This window comes from Syngnathus acus, chromosome 21, assembly GCF_901709675.1.
Source record: "Syngnathus acus chromosome 21, fSynAcu1.2, whole genome shotgun sequence".
NCBI lineage: Eukaryota > Metazoa > Chordata > Actinopteri > Syngnathiformes > Syngnathidae > Syngnathus > Syngnathus acus.
Genome location: NC_051105.1, coordinates 4,763,650 through 4,785,697, shown reverse-complemented (window position 1 = coordinate 4,785,697; position 22,048 = coordinate 4,763,650). Strand labels below are relative to the sequence as shown.

At 39.7% G+C, this 22,048-nt stretch overlaps 1 protein-coding gene across 1 annotated transcript; it reads left to right on the top strand.

Annotated features, from left to right (window-relative positions):
• Positions 1-950: 950 nt before the first annotated feature.
• mao (monoamine oxidase) lies at positions 951-17,364 on the top strand. The gene is made up of 15 exons (XM_037239503.1): positions 951-1,071; positions 6,415-6,509; positions 6,788-6,925; positions 10,825-10,929; positions 11,016-11,107; positions 11,273-11,414; positions 11,493-11,642; positions 12,136-12,295; positions 12,381-12,477; positions 12,672-12,725; positions 12,789-12,846; positions 12,996-13,093; positions 13,166-13,277; positions 14,170-14,232; positions 14,315-17,364. The coding sequence occupies exons 1-15, from the start codon at positions 963-965 to the stop codon at positions 14,468-14,470; spliced, it is 1,629 nt and encodes a 542-aa protein (XP_037095398.1). The 5' UTR covers positions 951-962; the 3' UTR covers positions 14,471-17,364.
• Positions 17,365-22,048: the final 4,684 nt, after the last annotated feature.

Genomic DNA, 22,048 nt, shown 5'->3' with positions numbered 1-22,048 from the left:
GGATGGATGGATGGATGGATGGATGGATGAATGAATGGATGGATGGATGGATGGATGGATGGATGGATGGATGGATGGATGGATGGATGGATGGATGGATGGATGGATGGATGGATGGATGGATGGATGGATGCATGGATGCATGGATGCATGGATGGGTGCATGCTTCTTTACAAGCTTGGGAAACCTAACTTGGCAAGGTAGCTCTAGCTAACTAACTAACTGAATTCACAGACATCAATGCAAGTTAGCACTTATGAACATTCATTTAATGTTATGACAGTTTATGTGCACATTCTGTTTGTTTTCTTGTTAGCTTAACAATTGTAAGACTACACAGTTTTGGTTGTTTGGTATGTGTGTTATACTCACATATGAAAGCATGTGACGGCATTAACATTAATCCGTAAACTACGAATTTACATGTAAATCCCTTTAGCCTTCAAACGCTGACGTCAGTTGGAAGTTATAATCATCTTTAAACTGTAGTAGTGAGGATTGTGGTTTAATCATTTCATGTCACTTTAATGTGTGACTTTGCACATTGAAGTGTGTGGAAACACCTTGAGCTCGATTGCGAACCAGACCAAAAGTGTTATGTACATCCCTGGTTGAAAATAAAACTTCATTCAGTCTTTTCTCAATTGTATTATTTTGTTCTAAATAAAATATTCTTTTATATCAAATGGTTTGGCAGAAATGTAAAGTTTAGAGGCTAAATAATAATAATAGTAGTACAAAGTAATTATTATTATTATTATTATGATTATTATTTGTTGGCTGTTGAAGATCGACTGGACTGGCATTTTTCAATGTTTGGTATTATTTACTGGTTAATTATAGGGCATATTTTGTATTGATTTATTTGGGGTGAGGGGTCAAAAGCATTTTACAACCATGCTGGGCGGAGTCTTGCACGCCCTCCTACCAGCTCCCGCCCACCGTGTCAGTTTATAATACAGATGCGCCCCTGCCATCAGCGAGGTAGCAGAAGGCAGGACGACGCATCGAGCAGAATGACGGCTCCCGGCAACACCTACGACGTGGTCGTGGTCGGCGGAGGAATATCTGGTGAGGAACGCGGCACTTTGACAGTTGTTTCAGATACACATTGTTTTCCGTTGCAACAAAGTAAATTGGCTTGTGGTGTGGAGGGGACAACTGTTGCACCGATGCTTTGCATACTACTACTGTGCCTCTACCAAAACGCATGCAAATGACGTTTTATGCACCCTAAGGTTATATTCTGTGTTTGATGAGCCGCAGTAGTTGCAGAAGAACGGCGCCTGTTGAGTAAGAGCTAATCATCCACACACAGCAGACTTTGCATTACATAAGAGCAAGAGGAAAAGGGGTGGATGGTGTGTTGGAGGTCTCTATCCTTTGGTTTGCTCTCCTGCCTGCCTGCCTGCCTGCTTGCTTGCTCAATTAGACAGACTTGTCATTGTTTTGCTGGAGGACATTTTGCAGGAAAAAAAAAATGGCAGCAGTGTGCAAAATAACAAGTCTTTCATTCGTGACATCAGTGAGAAGTGCTGACTAGTTCATGTGACAAGATAATTTATTTATGTTATTATGATATTCTTTTTTATTATTTCATACCACTGTTCTATTTTAAGTATTTTTAAAAAGTATATCATGCTTTTATTTGTATTACATTCATTATTCTTTTATTATTTTACTTTTAGTATTTTATATAACTGGACAGCACAAAAAGTAAGGATTTTTTGGTAGATTGTTTCTTTAGAATAGTAGGTTTATTATCTTATTATTTTCTATACTTTGTAATTGTAATTATTTCATATCATTGGAATATTTTTAGGATTTTTAAAAAGTATATTATGGTTGTTGTTTTTTACACTTAGTATTCTTTTGTCAAAATGGATACATCTCTGCGAATGCCTTCTAGCTATTTTACTTTTTACAGTTTATTCCTTAAATTTGTCAGTGGCCTCAGTAACGTGTGGAAGAACCATACACAGCTGCAACAGCCCTGCATGTCTTCTTGTGTGATACCATCCCATTCTTCACAATTTAAAAACGTTTGCTTTAAATGATAACAAAATAATGCTCTGTTTTGTTGGACGCTGTATAGGTTTTAATTTAAAAAAAAATATATATATATATATATATATATATATATATATATATATATATATATATATTTATTATTATTATTTAGAAGTAGAAGTAGTGCTATGAGAATGATTATGGTTGTTGAAATTTACTATATAATGTCCAGAACCCAAAACCCAACTTTATAAGCCAAGACCAGTATAATAAATACTGGAAGATGATGATAAAGGTTGTAATTTTAGCTTTTTTATTGGTAGATATTATGCAATATAGTTTGATGAACTGTAAACGGTGAAACGAATGCAGCCCTCTTTTGGAGTCATGCAGGCTATTTAGTGATTCTCCAGACGATTCTTCATAATGACAGGATGACAAAACAGCAGTCTGCTCAATTTATTAAACGGGGCTAGACATTGCTCGGTGCAGCAGAAGACTATTGATCCATACTTCTATTGTCCCCTGTATGCCAATTGACACCTGTGCCTCATTCCTTCCGATATGAAGTAAAGACAGAACCTGTATTTTCAATACTGATTATTTTTAATAGTTATGATGGTGAATTATGGAATTGCAACATCTGAATGAATTTCCATGAATGGTTACTTTAGATTTTTATGAATTGGTGAGTTAGAATCAGATTAAACAGTAACAATACAATTTTTCCCAATTTTGTCATGTCTCACATTCAGATTCCACATTAGCATTATTTATCGTACAAAGTGGGACAAACACAAAATACTTCATCATAATGAACGGTAGCAAAATCTTTCCCATATAATATATATTTGATGACGACAACCAATTGCTATTGATCAGTATCAATACCAACACTGGTATCGATATTATTGATATTTTATTTGGTCCGCCCATCACTAGTTTTCAGCACAGATGAAGCAAAGCACATTGCTTTGTTTTATGGGTAGTTTTCAACACTGGCATTCCGAATGCACAGATGCCGGAAATGTGTTCTACAGAACTTCTTGATTGGTTTTGACAATGGGCAGCAGTTTGAAAGCATATCCACCATCCAAACATAAATTGAATTTTGTCTTTTTTGAGCACAGCGTTTGGAGAGACTTTCGCAGATGATTTGTGCCTTCAGTTTGCGATTATGGAAGATGCATTCTTTGTGTTGTCAGCTCCTCTTGGCCGACGCCCTCTTTGGGAGTCAGACGGAGACATTTAGGTCAGTGTCGCTTCAAATTCCAGTCAAGTGTACGCAACAAACGGAGGAGAAACAAGGCAATTCAATACGGCGAGCGTCAACCTCCTTGTGTGCCAGATTAGGCCCTGGTAACAGCATCATTTGTTTACACGTATAAAAACCATCATTGTCAGCTCAATGACCATTTCCCTTCACACTTGAAATGCAATTGTCCTTTTGCCGCTGTGCGCCTATGGACAGAGGTCCCTCGGGGGTTGGGATGACTTTTACGAGGCGACGTTAAAGACCTGTGACAGCCACTTATCACAGTCAGAAGGAGGGGAAGGAAGAAGCAGAGGGAAGGGACTTCATGTTCCTGTTTTGTGTCAGAAGGAAATCAAAGCTAAGAATGTGGGCCGGAAGCAGAGTGTCTGGACGGATGTGCAAGTGCAAAGAGGGTTCAGGCAGGGGCCTTTCTGTAGACACCCGTCTGTGGCCCCGGGCAGGAAGATGAATAAGCCAATAAAATTTGAATAACAAATAGCCTAAGCTAACAACACTGGAAGCAAACTTCACCTACATAACTACAAACTAAACCTGTAGTATTTAGAATGGTCAAAACACAACCAAATTAAAAAAAAAAAAAAATGTAGATTTTTTTTTTTATCATTAAAATCCTCATTTGTACCAGCATGTGAGAGGACGGTCAGGATCCTCAATCAAGGACGTGAGACCTGAGAAGAATTCCAATTGGCCCATGTGGATTAATACGGAGCCTTTCAGTATCATGATTGAAGAGGCCCACTTGTTACTAAGCTTCTAGGAAATTGTTTATGTTGTCTTTCTTGGAAGAAAAAGCACACACAACATTTTATTTGATAGACAAGCCACAGTTTGATGCATTTTATTTCAATTTATTGGCTTTACGCAGCTAATTCTACTTCTTGTATATATATTTAAGAACTATTTAGCCAGTTGGTTTCAGTGAAATCAGAGAACATAGCCAAAGTAGCAACATGATATCCCAACAATAATTAAATGAGCATTAAATAATGACAAACAATGTCAACAAATCAACACGATTATGACCAACGACACATTTCTTTCTCAAAGACTAATCCAGGAAAGTGGAGCAAAGTACCATAAATCCTTTTTCCAAATTCAGTCCTAAATCTCAGAACAGATGACAGCACCAGCTCTTGAGATCTTAGACAATAATTGCAAACAGATCTCACAATAAAAGAACAGATTCAAGTGGGGAGTTAAACAAGGATAGCCTTATAGATGAAAGGATGGAAAATTATTCCAAATCCAACTGAACCACAAAGAATCACAATAATGCAGGTCATTGTTCTCATCTTTTATTGGTCTGAAGAATGTAAAATGGGAAGAAGGTTTGGCAAATGGATTATAGATAAACAGGAAGCATAAATGTTGGGAACAAAACATCAATTATCAAAATGATCCCACGGATATTTGTGATTTTATGGACCTTGAATAAATAAATGAATCAATACAATGTTGCAGGGCGCTCACTAAAGCTTAATATGGCTAAATAAGGAAAATTATTACATCCATAAAGTCCAAAATATTGAGGCTGTCAGTTTGATACTTTGAAAGCATTTGATATGTGCATGTGAATTCTGATGATTGATAACGATTTCCTGACAATCAAATTTGAACCTCCTCAGTTTAGAACCCAAACTCACTTTCTGATTATTTCATCTTTCTCTTCATAACTGCCACCTTTGTGTGCCTCGTGCATGAGTGTACTCAAACTACCCAGCCAATCCGAAAGATGAAAGCTTTGACTATCATTTCTGCCTTTCGTCTTGATGCACGTTTGAGGCTTGGCGTCCTAGTTGCTCTCAGTGTTTTCTTTTGTATTAGAAAAGGATAATACGAGGTTTGTAATCTAATCAAACAAGCTTTCTTATCAAAGGAAAATCCAAATAAGAGGCTACTTTTTCTTTGTCCGCCTGATGGCTGCGGGCATAAACAAGTGATGCACAGATGCTCTTTGTTACCTAAGACAGACAATGACCTTTCCCAGTCTGGCACAGGTAATACCATCACTTTAATAGCGTTGTGAATTTGCGAGGGCTACTGTGGCCGTGACTAAAGCACAGACAGTCTGAGTGTTTGTCTAAGAAGGAGCCACTAGTTGCTTTAATGCAACTTAAAGTATGTCCTCGTCTGACATTCTCCAGTACCACCCAAGCAGACACTGTGTGTGCGTGTGTGTGCGTGTCTGTGTGTGTGGTTTCCCACACCAAAGTTCTTTAGGACTGAGGTCAGAGTGAGAAAGGCTGCCACAGAGTGTGAAAACCTTTTCTCCCATCACATGATGGCTTGCTGTCCGACTTGTGATGTGTTTTCCAAGTAGTCATCGCTATGGTTACCACAGGTCCACAAATTTGAAGTTGGAATATGAGTCAGTTAATCCTACTCCTTTTAATCATATTGTGAGAGCAACGAGAGAGCTTGAGATGAATGGTCAGAACAAGAAAGGACCGGAAGGGCAAAAGTACAGGAAATGAGCCGACTGGTTGGACACAAGGGCAAAAGGGTGAAGACAACAAGACTGGAGAAGCTTGTAAGTGGAAACAAGAGTCTAAAACAACACAAAGTATTATAATGAAATGACAAGTTTTAACAAAGTTAGAATACGTAGATTATGTCGCTACTCAAGATTGAACAGGGATCGAGTTTCTATACGCTCAATCAAACGTTTTTTTCCTGGTTGCTAGGGACAATCAATCACTAGCCATTTGAAATCGTGGTTTAACAGAAATAGAATAAATTTGCTCTTAACAATAGAGAATACAATTTTAGAGCACCGTATTTTTGTTAATTTGCTCTCATCCATAGAAGGGATGACGTTAGATAATAGAAATGTAGCATTATTTATTCTGTTCAAAAGGTAGACACCAACAGCTACAACATTTATCTTTAACAACAGTTAAAAAATTAAAACGTACAGTGGCATTTGCTATAGCACACTACTTCGTGGTTGTCTAGAATGACAGAAGAAAATGGGACTGTAGCATTTTTTATTCCGGGGCAGGACTGACAACTTCATTGTGAGTCAAATGAACACAATTTGTCGAGATAATCTCCTCCTTCACGCTTTGCTCTTGGTTGGGGTAAAAGCAGACCTTGTTGTTGCTGATTACGTCTTGTCCCTTTCCCAGGGTTGAGTGCAGCCAAGCTGTTGCTGGAGAGCGGACTGAGCCCCGTGGTCCTGGAGGCCCGTGACAGAGTTGGTGGTCGAACGTTCACTGCGCGGGTAAGAACCACAGCTCCTGAGATTATATCAGCCTAAGGACTTTGTTGCTAACATGAAACACGGGTTACTGCTACCAAAAACCACAATGTTGTTAACGAAACTTAATAAATCAATTTAGAATCTTCTTATTTGGCATTTGCTTAAATTTTCAGCATAACATTTCCCAAGTATATGCTGACTATGAAAGGGCTAGTTAGCCCAAAAAATGGCCCTCTTTAAGGTCTATAAGTCACTGTCATTCACTGTCATAAATGTATTCATATTATGTTTTATTTTAGAATAAGGAGACCAAATGGGTGGATCTGGGCGGGGCTTATATCGGTCCGACACAGAATCGTATCCTCCGATTGGCTAAGCAGTACGGTGTCAAGACCTACAAAGTCAACGAGCAGGAGAAGCTGGCGCATTATGTTGAAGTGAGTGTTCAAATATTCTCTTTACTTGGTTTTGGGGGACAACACAGTGCATTGGTAGTGGTTCACGTGGATGGATGGATGGATGGATGGATGGATGGATGGATGGATGGATGGATGGATGGATGGATGGATGGATGGATGGATGGATGGATGGATGGATGGATGGATGGATGGATGGATGGATGGATGGATGGATGGATGGATGGATGGACGGATGGATGGATCCACACGATATGGACATCTGATCTGTTGCCATAGAACCTTGAGGAGGTAAAGGTAACAACTTCCAGTCACCGAGAAGAACTTTCTAAAAGATCTTACACAAGCACCAAGCAAACACTCCATCCCATGTGTGCTATTCTCCAGTGTACTAGTGATGCTGATTTTTGCCTGTGGGCTATAATGCAGGTTTTTCTTTTTTAAATTGTGTCTGAAAGGATTGCTGAAAGCACTCAAATAAGAGAGATGCCATCTTTCTCTGCTTCTCCTCCATATCTTGTTAGCATTGGGCGCTGCGCTGTCTTAACGCTGTTTTCTTCCTCCACATGATTCGATTTCATGCTGCTGCCATGTTTCTACCCCAGCTCTAAATCACATGACTGACTCCAAGTGTGTGTGTCTCGGCTGGTTATAGGCTATGTTGTTCAGGTCAGTGAATCATAATGTCAAAGAAAGACTTTGAAGCTCTGGCCATGTCCACCACCAAACCGAACGAAACATTATTGACACCATCCGCTGTGCGAGTGCGTTTCCCCTAACAACTATCGGAGTTGGATCCATTTGTAGCTGCCTGGCTGGTTTCCATGACAGTGGGCCCCATCAGATGCTCAGCGCTATTTCACACAGTATAGTGTTGTGCATGTGTGCAAGAATAGAATTTTTGTTGTTCTGCATAGAAATATTACTTGTGTTTGTTGTACTAAGTTCATTTTGTTTTTACTTGTTAATCACTTTCCTGGTTCTTTTATCTCAAACAAATTATTTTAGGTTGCATTACCTGACATGTTTCGCCTTGTACTTCCGCCTTCATCAGAGTGGACGGAAGTACGAGCCGAAACATGTCAGGTAATGCAACCTAAAATAATTTGTTTGAGATAAAAGAACCAGGAAAGTGATTACTTGTGTTGGTTGAAGACATAATAGTTGCATTCTTAATTTTATAGCATTTGTGAATATATAGTGACAGGCAAGGCTTCCTACTGAAAGTAGCTGGGTGATAATATTTGCACACGTTTAATTGTTGTGTGCTGTTTTTCAATAAGGAAAAAATTTACATGTTAAATAATAATTAGAATAATAAATAGTCTTGTTTTGTTAGTGTTTTAACAAGTAGACTTTGGCCTGCGGCCCTTCAGTCAGTTTGTTCAGAGAGACGTTCCCATATCTTTTTAAGGCTGTTCTTAAAGAGACAGTAGCATACTTTTAGTGACCTGGGAGACAATCGCTGCCCTCAGAGGTGCAGTGTGAAGTCAGTGGACTAAGAGCGATTCAGCACGTGTGCACAGCTATTGTATAATCAGGGGCTAGCTTTGCTAGCGTGGCCGCATTGCTAATCTGCTTTTCCTTGGCAGATTGTAATCCAAAAGGCCAGCGCTTGCTTTCCTTATCAGCAGGCTTCTGAGCCTTGGAGCTGTCAGCACTGCAATCTTTCATGTCACTCATTGGCTAGCAGACTTTTTATTATGCATTTTATCATCTTATTATATTTGTACAGTGGGCTTTATCACTCAGTCTCCATTGCACCGTCGTTACAAACATCTGATAATTAAGTGCTAGTCTGCTCTTTATTGCCATGTCATTTATGCGCCTTAATTTCTTCTTCATAAAGTATTCCCACAAAGCGCAGCTAACTGTAATGTCCTTTATTTAAAAGTGTTTTGCAGTGTTACTTGAATTCTTAAAAAAAAAAAAAGAAACTATTAAATTACATTACTATATCATCCATTAAAATGGCCGCACATAAAATCCGATTATATATCTGACTGTAATAGAATGTTACGTCGGCTGCCATTGCACATCACAAAAGATGCTCTTTAATATTGGGGCGGAAATGTTGGTAGGTGCTGCTATTTTGGTTATCAACGTAAATTGAGATCTATTGATCATGCTGAAAAAAAAAGATCATATTATACTTTTTACCGTTTTGTTTGACCTAAAAGCAAGACGTTTACAATATTTAAGGGAAGTGTTTATTTGGCTAAGTGGAAGATGCAACTGTTGAATAATTGTCCGACGGCTTTATTAGCGCATGACTGTTCTTTGGAAAATGCTGTGTGGATCATTTCCACCAATCAACTTCCTGCCTTCCTCCTTCTCCCAACCGTGTTTTGCTGGAGTTATTCGCTTTACTGACCTATGCAATCAAATGAGAGCTTGTAAGTATTAAAATAGCAATGTTATGATGATTGTTTTTTGTGTAAAAAAAAAAAAGCACGCTTGAGCTGTTCCTAATATTTTGGTTAATGTAGCACCACCTACAGGGGATGCAGCCGTCGGATCTGTGTTGTCTTTCCGGCCAAGCGAAAGGCGATTGGCTGCCCTCTGATGTAGAAGCAGATGCTTGTGTGCATACTCTCCCTCTCCTCCTCCTCACACGCTCGCCTTTCCTGTGTGAACGCTTCACCGCCATTGCCATGGAAACGCTCATGAACTCTTTATGGAAACAGACATTTCTGAACACTGTACCAAATCAATGTTTTCATATGCGACATATTTGTGTGGCGTAAATTTAGTATCGTGAGGTGGCATAAGAAAAGAGGTTTTCCATTTTCACTGGGAACAAAAGTTAAACATGAACACATTGAGTGTATTAACCTTTCCTTCATTGAACTTTTGCCACATAACCTTCTAATCTAAGTGACTACATGAGCGTTGAGAAACAGGTCAAAAGTTCAACCTTGACAATAGCACAATTGTCATAAAAGACGACACAATACATATATTGCTAAATAAATACATGTATATTTTTATTGGAATACTACGTCATAAATATTACTCCAAAAAACAAGGTTGAACGTGACCCAGTTTTTCTTCTTCCGCTCGCTGACTCAAAAGGTTTTAACAGCAGGTTTTTGTGTTAAATGTACGTACGTTGTATAATTCAGAGCATAATTACTATTACACTTGTACCTTGATTTAGTGTGCTTTAGACTCCCACCACGAAATAGCGACAGCATATCTCACAATATCCAGCCACCAAAAACCCACATTGATTTACTTACAGAGGAAAGACAATATCAGACTTTGCAGTTTACGTGGAGATGGAAAGGTTATTGTGTGAAGGCAGAGGGTAACATTTTATTTGATATTTAAAATAGAAATGTATAATTTTTTTATTCTTTCACCGCCTCTCATGCAAAGATAAGTGTTTATGGCAGTCATGCCCTTCAAACTTTCAGTGTCATTGTTTGCACACAGGGTGTGTCTGTGTGTGTGTGTGTGTGCGTATGTGTGTGCGTACATGCGACCCAGACAGTCAATAACAAAACCAGTCTGTTGTGTTTCAGTACAATGATTAGCAATTTGTTTATAAGTAAAGTTCAATCAACTTCAAGCTGAATAGCCTCACCCTTAAGTACATTATGTACACCTTACTCAAATAGATCCCTGGGTAGCATGCATCAATAATAATCTTAGTTCATGTTCACTTCAAATGTCAGAATGGCACGATAAGCCTGTTTGCTAATTATGTTGATAACCAATATAACTACAGTTGACGTGTGCTGACGACCTTTTGGCCAGGTCCCGGTTTGTAAAAGAGATTTCAATCTCAGTGGGTCTTTACCGAGTTAAAGAAAGTGTGATTGCTCCTTTTCCTAATTTAAGACTTCAATGTGGAAAGGTTACATGAAATGGTATTAGAATGAATCCAAAACTAAACTCTTCGTTTTATCTATTAGGGAAAGACTTACGCCTACAAAGGCTTCTTCCCACTCACATGGAACCCTCTCATCCACTTGGACTTCAACAATCTGTTCCGGACTTTTGACGCAATGGGCAAGGAGGTAAACGCTGGACCCACTTGCAACACCTCTATACTCTTCTATTCCACATTAAATTCCCGTCAATTTGTTTCTCTTTTTGCTTCCAGATTCCTCGAGAAGCCCCCTGGAAAGCCCCCCATGCTGAGGAGTGGGATCACATGAGCATGCAGCAGCTCATAGAGAAAATCTGTTGGACCAGGTAACATCTGTTGGTTACATTTGGAATTCAAGTCTAAATATAATTCCAGCGTATAGGCACACTTTATTGACACTTGATGGAATGTTTCGGCAAGGTTAAAATTCAAATGAAAACAATCACAAAAGTAGGAGTTAACATGAAATGGCCCTTGCTTTGTGTTTGAAGTGCCACCCGTCGCTTCGCCATGCTGTTTGTTAACGTGAACGTCACCTCCGAACCCCACGAGGTGTCGGCTCTCTGGTTCCTGTGGTACATCAAGCAGGCGGGAGGAACCATGAGGATCTTCTCCACTACCAATGGAGGACAGGTATGAAACGTAACCAATATATATATTTTTATAGCTTTATAAGAATACCACACTATAATTGCTCTTCATCCCCTGCAGGAGAGAAAGTTTTTGGGCGGGTCAGGTCAGATCAGCGAGTGCATGGCCAGAGAACTGGGCGATCGGGTCAAGCTGCAATCTCCGGTCTACCGGATTGACCAGAGTGGCGACATGGTGCTAGTGGAGACGACTGACAAACAGACTTACATGGTAACAAACTTTTTTCCCTCATGATGTCACGCATACTGCAATTCCGGTCGGCATAACGCTTATTTGACCAAAGCAGGTGAGTCGTAATTTACGATTCAACGGGTAAGCTGTGTGAAAAATAGACATGGTGGAGATTCATAATGGTCAAATCAATATTGTGCTGTTGAACACTCAGCTGGAAGTTCTCTCAAACAAAATTAAACAAACTGTATTTTTTTACAATCGAGACAGTGTCTTGTTAGTCTGGGCATTGACCTTCTTGTAAAAAAAAAAAACATTGCAAAGCATTCTAAAACCACAATTTTCACAATTTCCCGAAAAAAAGAAAAATCCAGACAGCCGAAAAGGTTGGACGTAAAATTCAAAATTGAGTCCTGTGTCCAGTCCTGCTGCCTATTGTTAACCAACTTTATAAAAAAAGGTCTTTATGTAAACAAATATCTCAGAAAAATCTGAATTACAAATCCACTGGCTGTTTTTCCAATCTTCTCAGGCCAAGTATGTGATTGTGGCCACCCCTCCTGTCCTCAACCTGAAGATGCACTTCAACCCCGAGCTACCCCCACTGAGAAATCAACTCATCAGTCGTGTCCCCATGGGCTCGGTCATCAAGTGCATGGTGTACTACAAAGAGAACTTCTGGAGAAAAAAGGGTGATTAAAATATGGGAGAGACAGCTCTTTATTTGCTTTGTGTGGTTTGCTTTTCGGCAATTTTGGGTGGGGTTGTCTTCTTCAGGTTTTTGTGGCAGCATGGTGATCGAGGAGGAGGGAGCGCCCATTGGACTGACGTTGGATGACACGAAACCTGATGGCAGCGTGCCGGCCATTATGGGGTGAATCAACTGTAAAATTTAATCCAACATGGTATTCTCTGTCCCTAAATGTATTTTAGATGCTGATTTAAAAAAAAAATGTCTACATTTCTGTGTTTTTAGGTGTTACCCATAAAAGCTTGAATAAAATAAAAGCTTAAATATTATATTATTGTTCTTAGTTTTAAGATAATGTATTTTGTTTCCTTTGACAGATTTATCTTGGCCCGCAAATGCAGAAGATTCTGTGGGCTCACCAAAGAAGAGAGGTAAAAGATCAACACAAACCACTTTCACTTATTTCCCTGCTGAAAATTATGTCTTGTGTTTAGATTCAAAATGATCTGTGAGAGCTTCTCCAAAGTTCTGGGCACTGAGGAAGCTTTGCATGTAAGTTCCGACAAACACATGGAAGATCATTTAAAGCTCAAGTTTCAAACCCTGGTCCTTGAGGGCCACCATCCTGCACGGAGACGTTTCCCTCTTCACCGCCCACTATTTGGAATCGAAATAAATCCGCCCATCAATGTGTGCCCCAGGCGATCCACTACGAGGAGAAGAACTGGTGTGAAGAGGAGTATTCGGGAGGGTGCTACACGGCCTATTTCCCTCCAGGCATCCTCACCCAGTTTGGAAGGTAAACAGAGGGAATAAACGAGCTGTGTCTGTGCTGAACTGCGGTTAAAGCATCCCCGTGTCTTCCTTGCAGGGTGCTTAGAGAGCCGGTGGGCAGGTTGTACTTTGCAGGCACTGAGACTGCCACTGAGTGGAGTGGCTACATGGAGGGTGCTGTCCAGGCTGGAGAGAGAGCAGCCAAGGAGGTCAGAACATACACAATGTGTTGGGAAATTGAAATATACACATATTCATTGACAACGCACGCGCTCCTAAGTGTAAAAACTGGTGCATCTTGATTTGGGCGTTTGGGAAATTTAGCAAGCAGCTTTCCTTTGACACCTCCCACCCAGAGTAGCTGACAATTTAGTGGCTAAAAGTAGGGTAAACTTTATGCCTACTAATATTTCATTGCTAAATTTATTATTTAGTTTTGCTTAAAAAGTGACTCGTCAAAACCACAGGGCTCTTTTCTAGGGCCCATATTGTTTTTCCATATACTAATGTCTTTGCACATGATATCCTAAAATTCAATTAGATAGTGTATGGCTTGAAAGAATCTCCTTTTTTCTGTTTTACGCTGAGCACCTGGTACCATGCTAACATCATTAGCATCATGAGATACCCTCTATATAACAAGATTGACTGGCACTCCCTCACGGTCACCAGGGATCAGCTTGGCTTTGTTTTACAGATTGGAAAACTTCCGCCCTACTTTAATTCACTTTGATGCTGGAATACTGGAGCCTAAAAGTCACTTGTGAATGCATCCATGTCTCATGTGTCCCTTACACATCCCATAAAAGACCCCATTTCAAGTTTAGTGCTCTGCATACTTAACAGGCTTTGTTGAAATACTCTACAATTCTCTTTTTAAATGGTCCTTTTGCCTCTTTAGTCTTCTATCTACACAAACTTCATACATCTACTATGTCTTTTGATGTTACAATATTTGCAGAATTCTCGGACGCTGCTGGAAGAGAGTGTCTAAAGTGTGTCTTCCATAAACGCATTTTGAATGAACACTTGATTGCAGATTTATCACACCAATACAAATATAACGTAAATGCACAATGACCCCAATTTAATGTGTTGCAGATTTTGTGCACAATGGGAAAAATCCACCGCAGTCAGATCTGGCAGACAGAGCCTGAGTCAGAGGTGAGGAGTCTTCTGGAACTTTGACTCCAGTTACTTAAGTGACACATGTGACTGAAGCCCCGCCTCTTCTCCATCCCAACAGGATGTGCCAGCACTCCCATTCGTCACCACCTTCTGGGAAAGGAATTTGCCTTCTGTCGGCGGCCTGGTCAAGTTCATGGGTCTCTCGGCCTTTATTTCTGTGGCCACGGTGGCTGGCATGGTTGCCTACAAGAAGGGCCTCATCCCTCGGTGTTAAATACCAGTGCTGCCCACTTGTGTACTTAATCACTGAGCATGACTTTCCACGTGGAAAGATGGGTGCTGACTGTTGATTCGTAGCTACTTTTTTTAAAACTATTCATATGCCAACCTGAATTAATAAGTTATCCGTTAACCTCGATCCTGCTACACACATCACTTCTTTATTCCTCCATGCCATTGTAAATTATGTGACTTTTTTTCTTTTCACGAATCCTGCTCAAATGTGTGAATCTGAGCTTTTGGTGCTCCCTGTGAGCGTTTGTATAGTGTGTGTGTGTGAGTGCGTGCATGTGTGTCCGTCCCAAGTGTCTAATTACATCTGTAGATACTAATTTTTATTGTGACGAAAGAGCACCTAGGCCATTGCAGATGGTCATAGGGGTATTTAAGGGTACATGGGGTATTCCAGAAAGTAGGTTTAGTGAAAACTGAGTATGTTAAGCCTGAAAACAGGAAATCTCCAGGTTTCTAGTTCTAGGATATGCACAATTATTCCCAAGTAAAATGTGCCACACCTATCAGAATTATATTATTATATTTCGTTTTTAGCTGCTGTCAAGTTTGCTTTACTCCTGTGGTATTGCAACGCGTACCCAAGCAAACCACGTATTCTACTGGGACATCACTAACACATTCTTGCTTTGAAAAATTTTATTTTATTTTGAAAACCGAATGTCGTCACATGTGCCCGTCACACTTTCTACTGAAAATCTTAGAAAGGAATTTGAAAACAAAAGAGCACCATAATTTAAAGGATGTTAAGTGCACAGATCGATTTTTCTTCTCCATAGTTACCATGATGAATCGAGGTATCAATGCTCTATTGATGGCATTTTTTTTTCTAGCCGTGTACACGCTTACCTCAAAGTTAACCTAGTTAGAGTTGATCTACCTAATTCATATCAGCTGTTCTGGAATTGTTACTCAGAGTTTCTCCCATCTCAGGGTGTCAACCTCGAGCTCACCATTAGACTCAGAGTTTGCTGAACTATCTGCATGGAATACCCCCCAGGTAAGCAGTTGTCATTTAATTCTAATTGTCAAAACATACTAATGAAAATTATGCACTTTTATTCATTAATTTCAAATAGGGATTCTTATCTTTAGGGTCACAAATTAGTTATCCCAGCTGAGTTGGGTGACCGCATGAACTTTGGTCGGCGGTCAGTCGTATATCGTGTATATATAGACAAGCAATCATTCAGACTTAGACAATTTAGAGTCCCGAAATAACCTCAAATACGTGTTTGGAACGTGTGATGGAGCCACAAAAACGATATTCGAACATACCACTATTGCACTTTGTTACCCAGCCCAAAACAACATCTACAACAAAAACTACTTTTTGCTCCCACCCCTAATGACTGGCCAATCAAAGAACAGGATTAGCATGCAAAAATAAAACACTATGTCCCATACTTGGATCTTCAACATGGAATAATAATAAATCGCGATATAGAAGATAAAAATGATGTGAATATGAATTTCTTGCAGGGATTTATTGACATAAGATAAATATAGCATAATTGTATTTTAGTCAAATGCAGTAAGTGCTTAAGGTTGTGTTTTAATCGATGTAATGCAAGCGTTTGAATGTACAATATTTCCTTAACACGAATTGCGCAAATTGTAACTCATCACTTACTATTTCTCTAGCTTAAGTGATATATTTTTTATGCTCTGCATAAGGCGCTTATTATTGTCGCTTTAATGTTAAAAAAATTAATCGACTTTTTAATCACAAATGTATGTAGCTTATGTATCAATATGACTGGTTTTTTTTAATCATCATAAATCCAAATTATGAACAGAGGGTAGTAGTCACTTTAATAAACAGTAATTGTTGAAAAAAAGGGTGGTAGTCACTTTAATAAACAGTAATTGTTGGAAACAAATCCACAAATTGTTATATTAAACAATTAATGTGTTTGTGTGCTCATGTATGGAAGAGTGAGTGTGGAAAAAATTTGTGATGTTCTTGTCTTCAAGACCAATTGTTTGTGCATCGTCAGTGAAGTTGTTGTGCCTTTATTGAAAAATTCTGGTGTTTTATTAATGTTCATGTTTGGATTCTCTTAAGTGCCTGTGTGACTGTAAATTTCATATGCCCTTTCCCATACTGGAGGTCAGAGGTCTGAGATGAAGTCAAATAAAAGGCAGGAGCTGCTTTAATTATGTAACACTCCCTTAAAGGGGTCGTTGTAAGGAAGATGGGGTTTTTTTTTTTCAACGTTTAAAGCACTAATACCATGAAAACGCATTCCAACATAGAATTCAGTGGAAGCTTTAGAAAAATGATGTTTTAGCATCTTTCGCACTGCTTAGAAAAGATAGTATTTATATCTACTGGTACTTTTTCTTTTGCTATCTTGTAAAGTGCATCTCTGCAAATAACTCCACACCATGCCATTGCGTGAAATGTTACAAAAAATGCAATGTGAAATCTGTTTTTGCAATGTCAATTTTGTATTACCTCAACTTTAATAGCTGAAAATCTCTCCTGACCTAATGATCAGACTGTTCATCCTCAGTAGCCTTATTCGAAAAATCAAAACCTGTGAATAATTTATTTCTTTGAATTCTTTGTAAGAGTTAAGTGTTGGTGTCGTGAATGTTTAATCGCAACAGTGCGAGCGTCCACTGATGGACTTGAGTGCTGACAAATGCATCTCACTGTGTTTTTGCAATCTCACAAAGTCCGCTAAACAAATGTTGGACGCTCTACTGCATACTTTAATCTTGGCCTTTTTTTTTTTTTCTTCCCATCTGTCACATTTTCTCCATTAATCCCCTAAAAATTCCCTTTTAGATGTATGTATTTGATTGCTGGAAAGGAAGTGGTGATATTTACATGAAGAAAAAAGGGAAATAAATCTTTTACTCCTTTTCTGTCCAATGCATTTGTTATTGAAATTTAAGAATGACTCACTTTAACGTCAACATTCATGTATTTTTCACAATTGGAATAAATTAAAATAACATTAATATAATGATGTACGTACTGCAGCACATATTTATAAAAAGCATATTATACATGAAGTCATTTGCTAATTGAATTGAATTATTCTTAATTGTTTTATTCTGTATGCTAACAAATTCCAAACCTTGGCAAAGGTGAAACTAAATACCAAACAATCAAATGAAAAATAGTGAGTTGGGCGGAAATTTGGCAGAAGAGATTGTTGTGCCATGTGAATGAAGACGTTTTTTATGCTGCTCTGCAAACATCTGTGGACTGCCTGCAAATGTCTGCTGTCATCACTTTGACCACTAGAGCGCAGTTGATGTCCACTTAAAAATGGTATGCGCCCAATAGACAATAAAACTACAAGTCCCAGAATACTTGCTCATCAAGTGGTAATTTGAACCTTTTTTTTTTACAACAGAACCTTGCTAATGCTCTAAACTTGAGAAGAAAAATTAAACTTACTCTCTCCAGTATTGCAAATCATTCACACCCACCATGACGTTTATTATGAATATTCACATTATGATGTTACATTTGATTGCGTGGCATTTGTAGAATACTGATGGAAGTATTCATATTATCCTGAAAATAGGCCCATTGCCCTAATAAGGTCAAACCTCACAGAAAGGTGGCTGGATGGATTATTCTTCAAAAATAGGAACCTCCCACCAACTACAGCTTTTATTAATATTAACCCACAGGTACATTACAATACGTATATTCTTCTTAATACACATTCCTGTTAATTCTCACGAGAAGTGCAAAATCTAAGCATCACCCCTGCTTATCACATTTCACTTGTAATAGTAGCAGTGGTGGTAATGAGTGCGTAGCAGCTTTTTAAATGCGGAGCCATGTTAAATGATGTTGTATGTACATAAGCTTTGCTACTTGACATCTGGCACCTTAATTGCACTGATCACTGCCATCTTAACGCACAACGCCGCCGGCTCGTCCAATCACAGATTGACATGACGCACTTAGTCAGCGCTGCCGTTTTCTAATGCGTTGTGACACGTCAGACTTGCCTGCTTTCATGTACACGTACACAAAATGTACCTTTAGACACACACACACACACACACGCACACACACACTGGCCTCTCGTTATTAGACTGCAACCCAGCTTCTGGCCTCGGTACACTTTGCTGTGATATGAAATGTGACACTGTCAATTTGCCTCCCAATCCATCACAATGGGAATTGGATTCAGAGATGGCAACATGGTTGGTGGAGTGTGGGAGGTGGACTGAGAAAAGTCAGCCGCTACCACCCAACCACAACTGTACCAGCCAAGTGAAATGCGCTGGAAAATGTTCCAAAATATTTTCCATCCATCCATCCAGCCTTTGAGAAATACAGCTGGACACAATTCCCCTAATTCATAAGACATGAATTCATCACATGTCAAAAATGTTGCAATTGTCCCAGGTCTCCCCTACACATTGTGGTTAACTTATTTTTCACACTCGCATGACTGCTAATCATTTTTAAAATCCCACTTAAAATGGCTTGATGATAGCAAATTAACTCTGGAATGGATGGACTCACTTATATGGGGGACCACTTATTGTGAAATATAAACAAATGCAAGCTTGTCCAGCATGCACAAACCTTTCCACTGCATACGAAAGTGAGGTCAGACAGAGGTAAGATGTTGAGAGGTTAAAGTAGCTTGAAAGCATCAAGGCGTAACCACAGAGGCCGTTTGCTCAACATCTCTTGCAGCAATAAGCCCGGCCACCCGTTGGAGGTAAAACACTTCGATTATAGCGTTGATGACCCGGCACCTTTAGTGGCCCTGAAATGACACATGAACAACTACTGCAATTTCACATCTCTCCTGTGAGGCGAGAAAAGGCAAAGAAACCCCAAATCAGGCCAATTTATGATAGCAATTGAGGTAGGCTATCCAAAAATGCAGCATTTCCTCATGGCTACTACAAATGGGCAAATCCTTTGCTCGTTTCTTTTCAAGGAATAGGCTTGATTCCAATGAGCATAAGAAATATCACTATTCATTAATCAATTTTCTGTAGTGATTGTCTTCGTGAGGGTTCCGGGTCCTAACCCAGCTGACTTTGGGTGAGAGGTGCAGTACAACACTGGACTGGTCACCAGTCGGTCACAGGACACATGCGGTATATCAACTAATCACATTTGCATCTTAAGTTGACTATACAATGACACGATAATAAAAAGAGAAAGTAAAGAGACTGTCTCCCGCTGCAGACTTCTCCATCACTGTTGTGGAGTGATAAATAACTGAAGTAAATATATAGGAAAGCCAGCCAAGTCTGCAGTGGGAAGTAATGCAGGCGGGAGAAACGGCTTTGCAAGTCTTTAATCCCCAGAGTGAGCGCAATACGTCAAAGTCAAGCCCTAGAACTCAAAATAGTCCGCTGCCCATCTCGCCAGGTAAATGGTTCTGTGCAGGGAAGCAGGAAATGAGTGCAGGTAAGTAAGATAGCCAGCAGTCTCTGTCTTGTTCAATCCCGCTGGGCCAAAATGTGCTCCATTTGAGAGTCGTAAGCCTGATCTTATTATCTATGTAAAGGCAATATAGTTGATACCATTCTTATATTGGATGTCATTTGATTGTGTTGGTCTACTTGATGTCATGGTGAGAAGATATGCAGGAGTGTCCCGTGAAGTGGAATCTCCAAAATCAAATACCGTATTTTCTGGACTATAAATTGCAGTTTTTTTTCATAGTTTGGCCGGGGGTGCGACATATACTCTGGAGCGACTTGTGTGAAATTATGAACACATTATTATATCATTTCACGTGTTATTTCCACACTAAACCGCAAGAGGGCGCTCTCAGCCTGTGTTGATAATTGTGTTGATGAGTCTGACGTAAGCGACGTAGAAGAGTAAGAGGACGCATCTTCTACCTCCAGTGTTAGTGGAGTTGTTTAACACAGAGGATGAAGATTTCATTGGGTTTAGTGATTTGGCGTGACACGGATGGTTTGGTAACTTGTTAGCATGTTATTTATGCTATAGTTATCCGAATAACTCTTAATATGTTATGTTGACATACTAGGCGTGTTCTCAGTTCGTTGTTTACGTGACATGTAATGTTAGCATACCGTACAATTATTCAGCCTGTTGTTGCCTCTATTCTATTTTTATTTTAAATTCCCTTTCAAGATGACATGTTTGTTCTTGGTGTTGGATTTTATCAAATAAATTTCCCCCCAAAAATGCGATATGTCTTATCCCTTCTTTATTATGCATTTTATGGCTGGTGCGACTTGTATTCCGGAGCGACTTATAGTCCGGAAAATACAGTACCTCAAAGTTTGGAGCAATTTTGGAGTGTAACCACAAATGTTCTGGAAATGTATGTCATGGATGTTGTACGGTTTTCTGAGCATCTGCTTTCAAATAGACGACCAATCGGCTGGCAAATTGCACTGGAGGCCTCTGGACATTGCTGATGCAAAGGGGGCAGCCTCAGGACTTGTCATCCCCCTCTTACCCATTCACGGATGGCAGTCCCACGCTCGTATCTCAGCTCTGACCCCATTTGCACGCTCCAGTGGCCAGCAGAGCCCGGGAGTTGCTGCTTTGTTGGGAATGGGACCTCAATGCTGCTCAGGTGATTCCACATAGAGGACATAAGGGATTTTCAGAATTGAAAGAGACAAGCTCAACTTTTTCTCGTTCCATGCCATGATTTCAAAGTACTTTTCTGGAACCTACAATTGGCTGGTGACCAGTCTGGGGGGTTCACTCCGCCTCTCCTCCAATGTCTGGGATCGGTTCCAGCGCACCCATGACCCTCATGAAGACAAGCGCAATGGAAAATGAATGCATGGATGGATAGTCCAGTGCCTAAGGGGGCAACCGTGAATCACGTTATGTTCACTAGGACGGTCCAAGCATTTTGTGCTCTAAGGCAAAAAATTCATTCTGTCCACTTGTTCTCTGTCAAGTGGACTGTTGGAACATTATTTAATTGGAAATTAGCCAGCCACAACTGCATGGGAGATGGCTTGATTGTCAAAAATTCTAATCTTCTCTCTGAGAGGAAAAATCAGAGAGGTCACGACGAAGGAGAAAGGTGGAGAACAACAAAGGACGACGAGAGGGAGTGACTAAGGGTTGGAGATAAGAAAGATAAAGGGAGAGTTGTGTTTGGGTTTAACACCACCACACTCCAGTCCATTCTCCCACGGGGACTACGAATTCTTAACAAGGATCCAGGGAGAAAGGGGTACTCGGTCCGTATCGTTGCTCACGTGTCAATATGTTGTTTTTGTGTTGACTGATGAAAGACGAGAAACGTGTTCGATGCTAAGTACAACAGCCCTCACAGGGGTCTAATTATTTTCCTTCTACCTGATGCTGTAACTAATTTCATATATTCCTTATGGCTTTCCCAGAAAATATCCACAATGATGCCTCAGTAATATTTTTCTGTGTACATGAAGACAGTGGTAGTAATGTAATTTGTAACTTTTGGAGGATACCTAGAAATGGCCCAAATAACAAACAGTGGTTTCAAACCGTGGCTTTTGAGACATTTTTGTTTCTGTTGGCTTTGACTTCGGTTATGGTATCAGTGGACGTCACCTGGTGAGTTGGCGCCTAAAT

Coding starts and splice junctions, on each gene's coding strand:
- mao (XM_037239503.1), top strand. CDS start 963: ATGCGCCCCTGCCATCAGCGAGGTAGCAGAAGGCAGGACGACGCATCG. Junction 11,415..11,492: donor CCACTACCAATGGAGGACAG/GTATGAAACGTA, acceptor CATCCCCTGCAG/GAGAGAAAGTTTTTGGGCGG. Junction 13,094..13,165: donor ATCCTCACCCAGTTTGGAAG/GTAAACAGAGGG, acceptor TCTTCCTTGCAG/GGTGCTTAGAGAGCCGGTGG.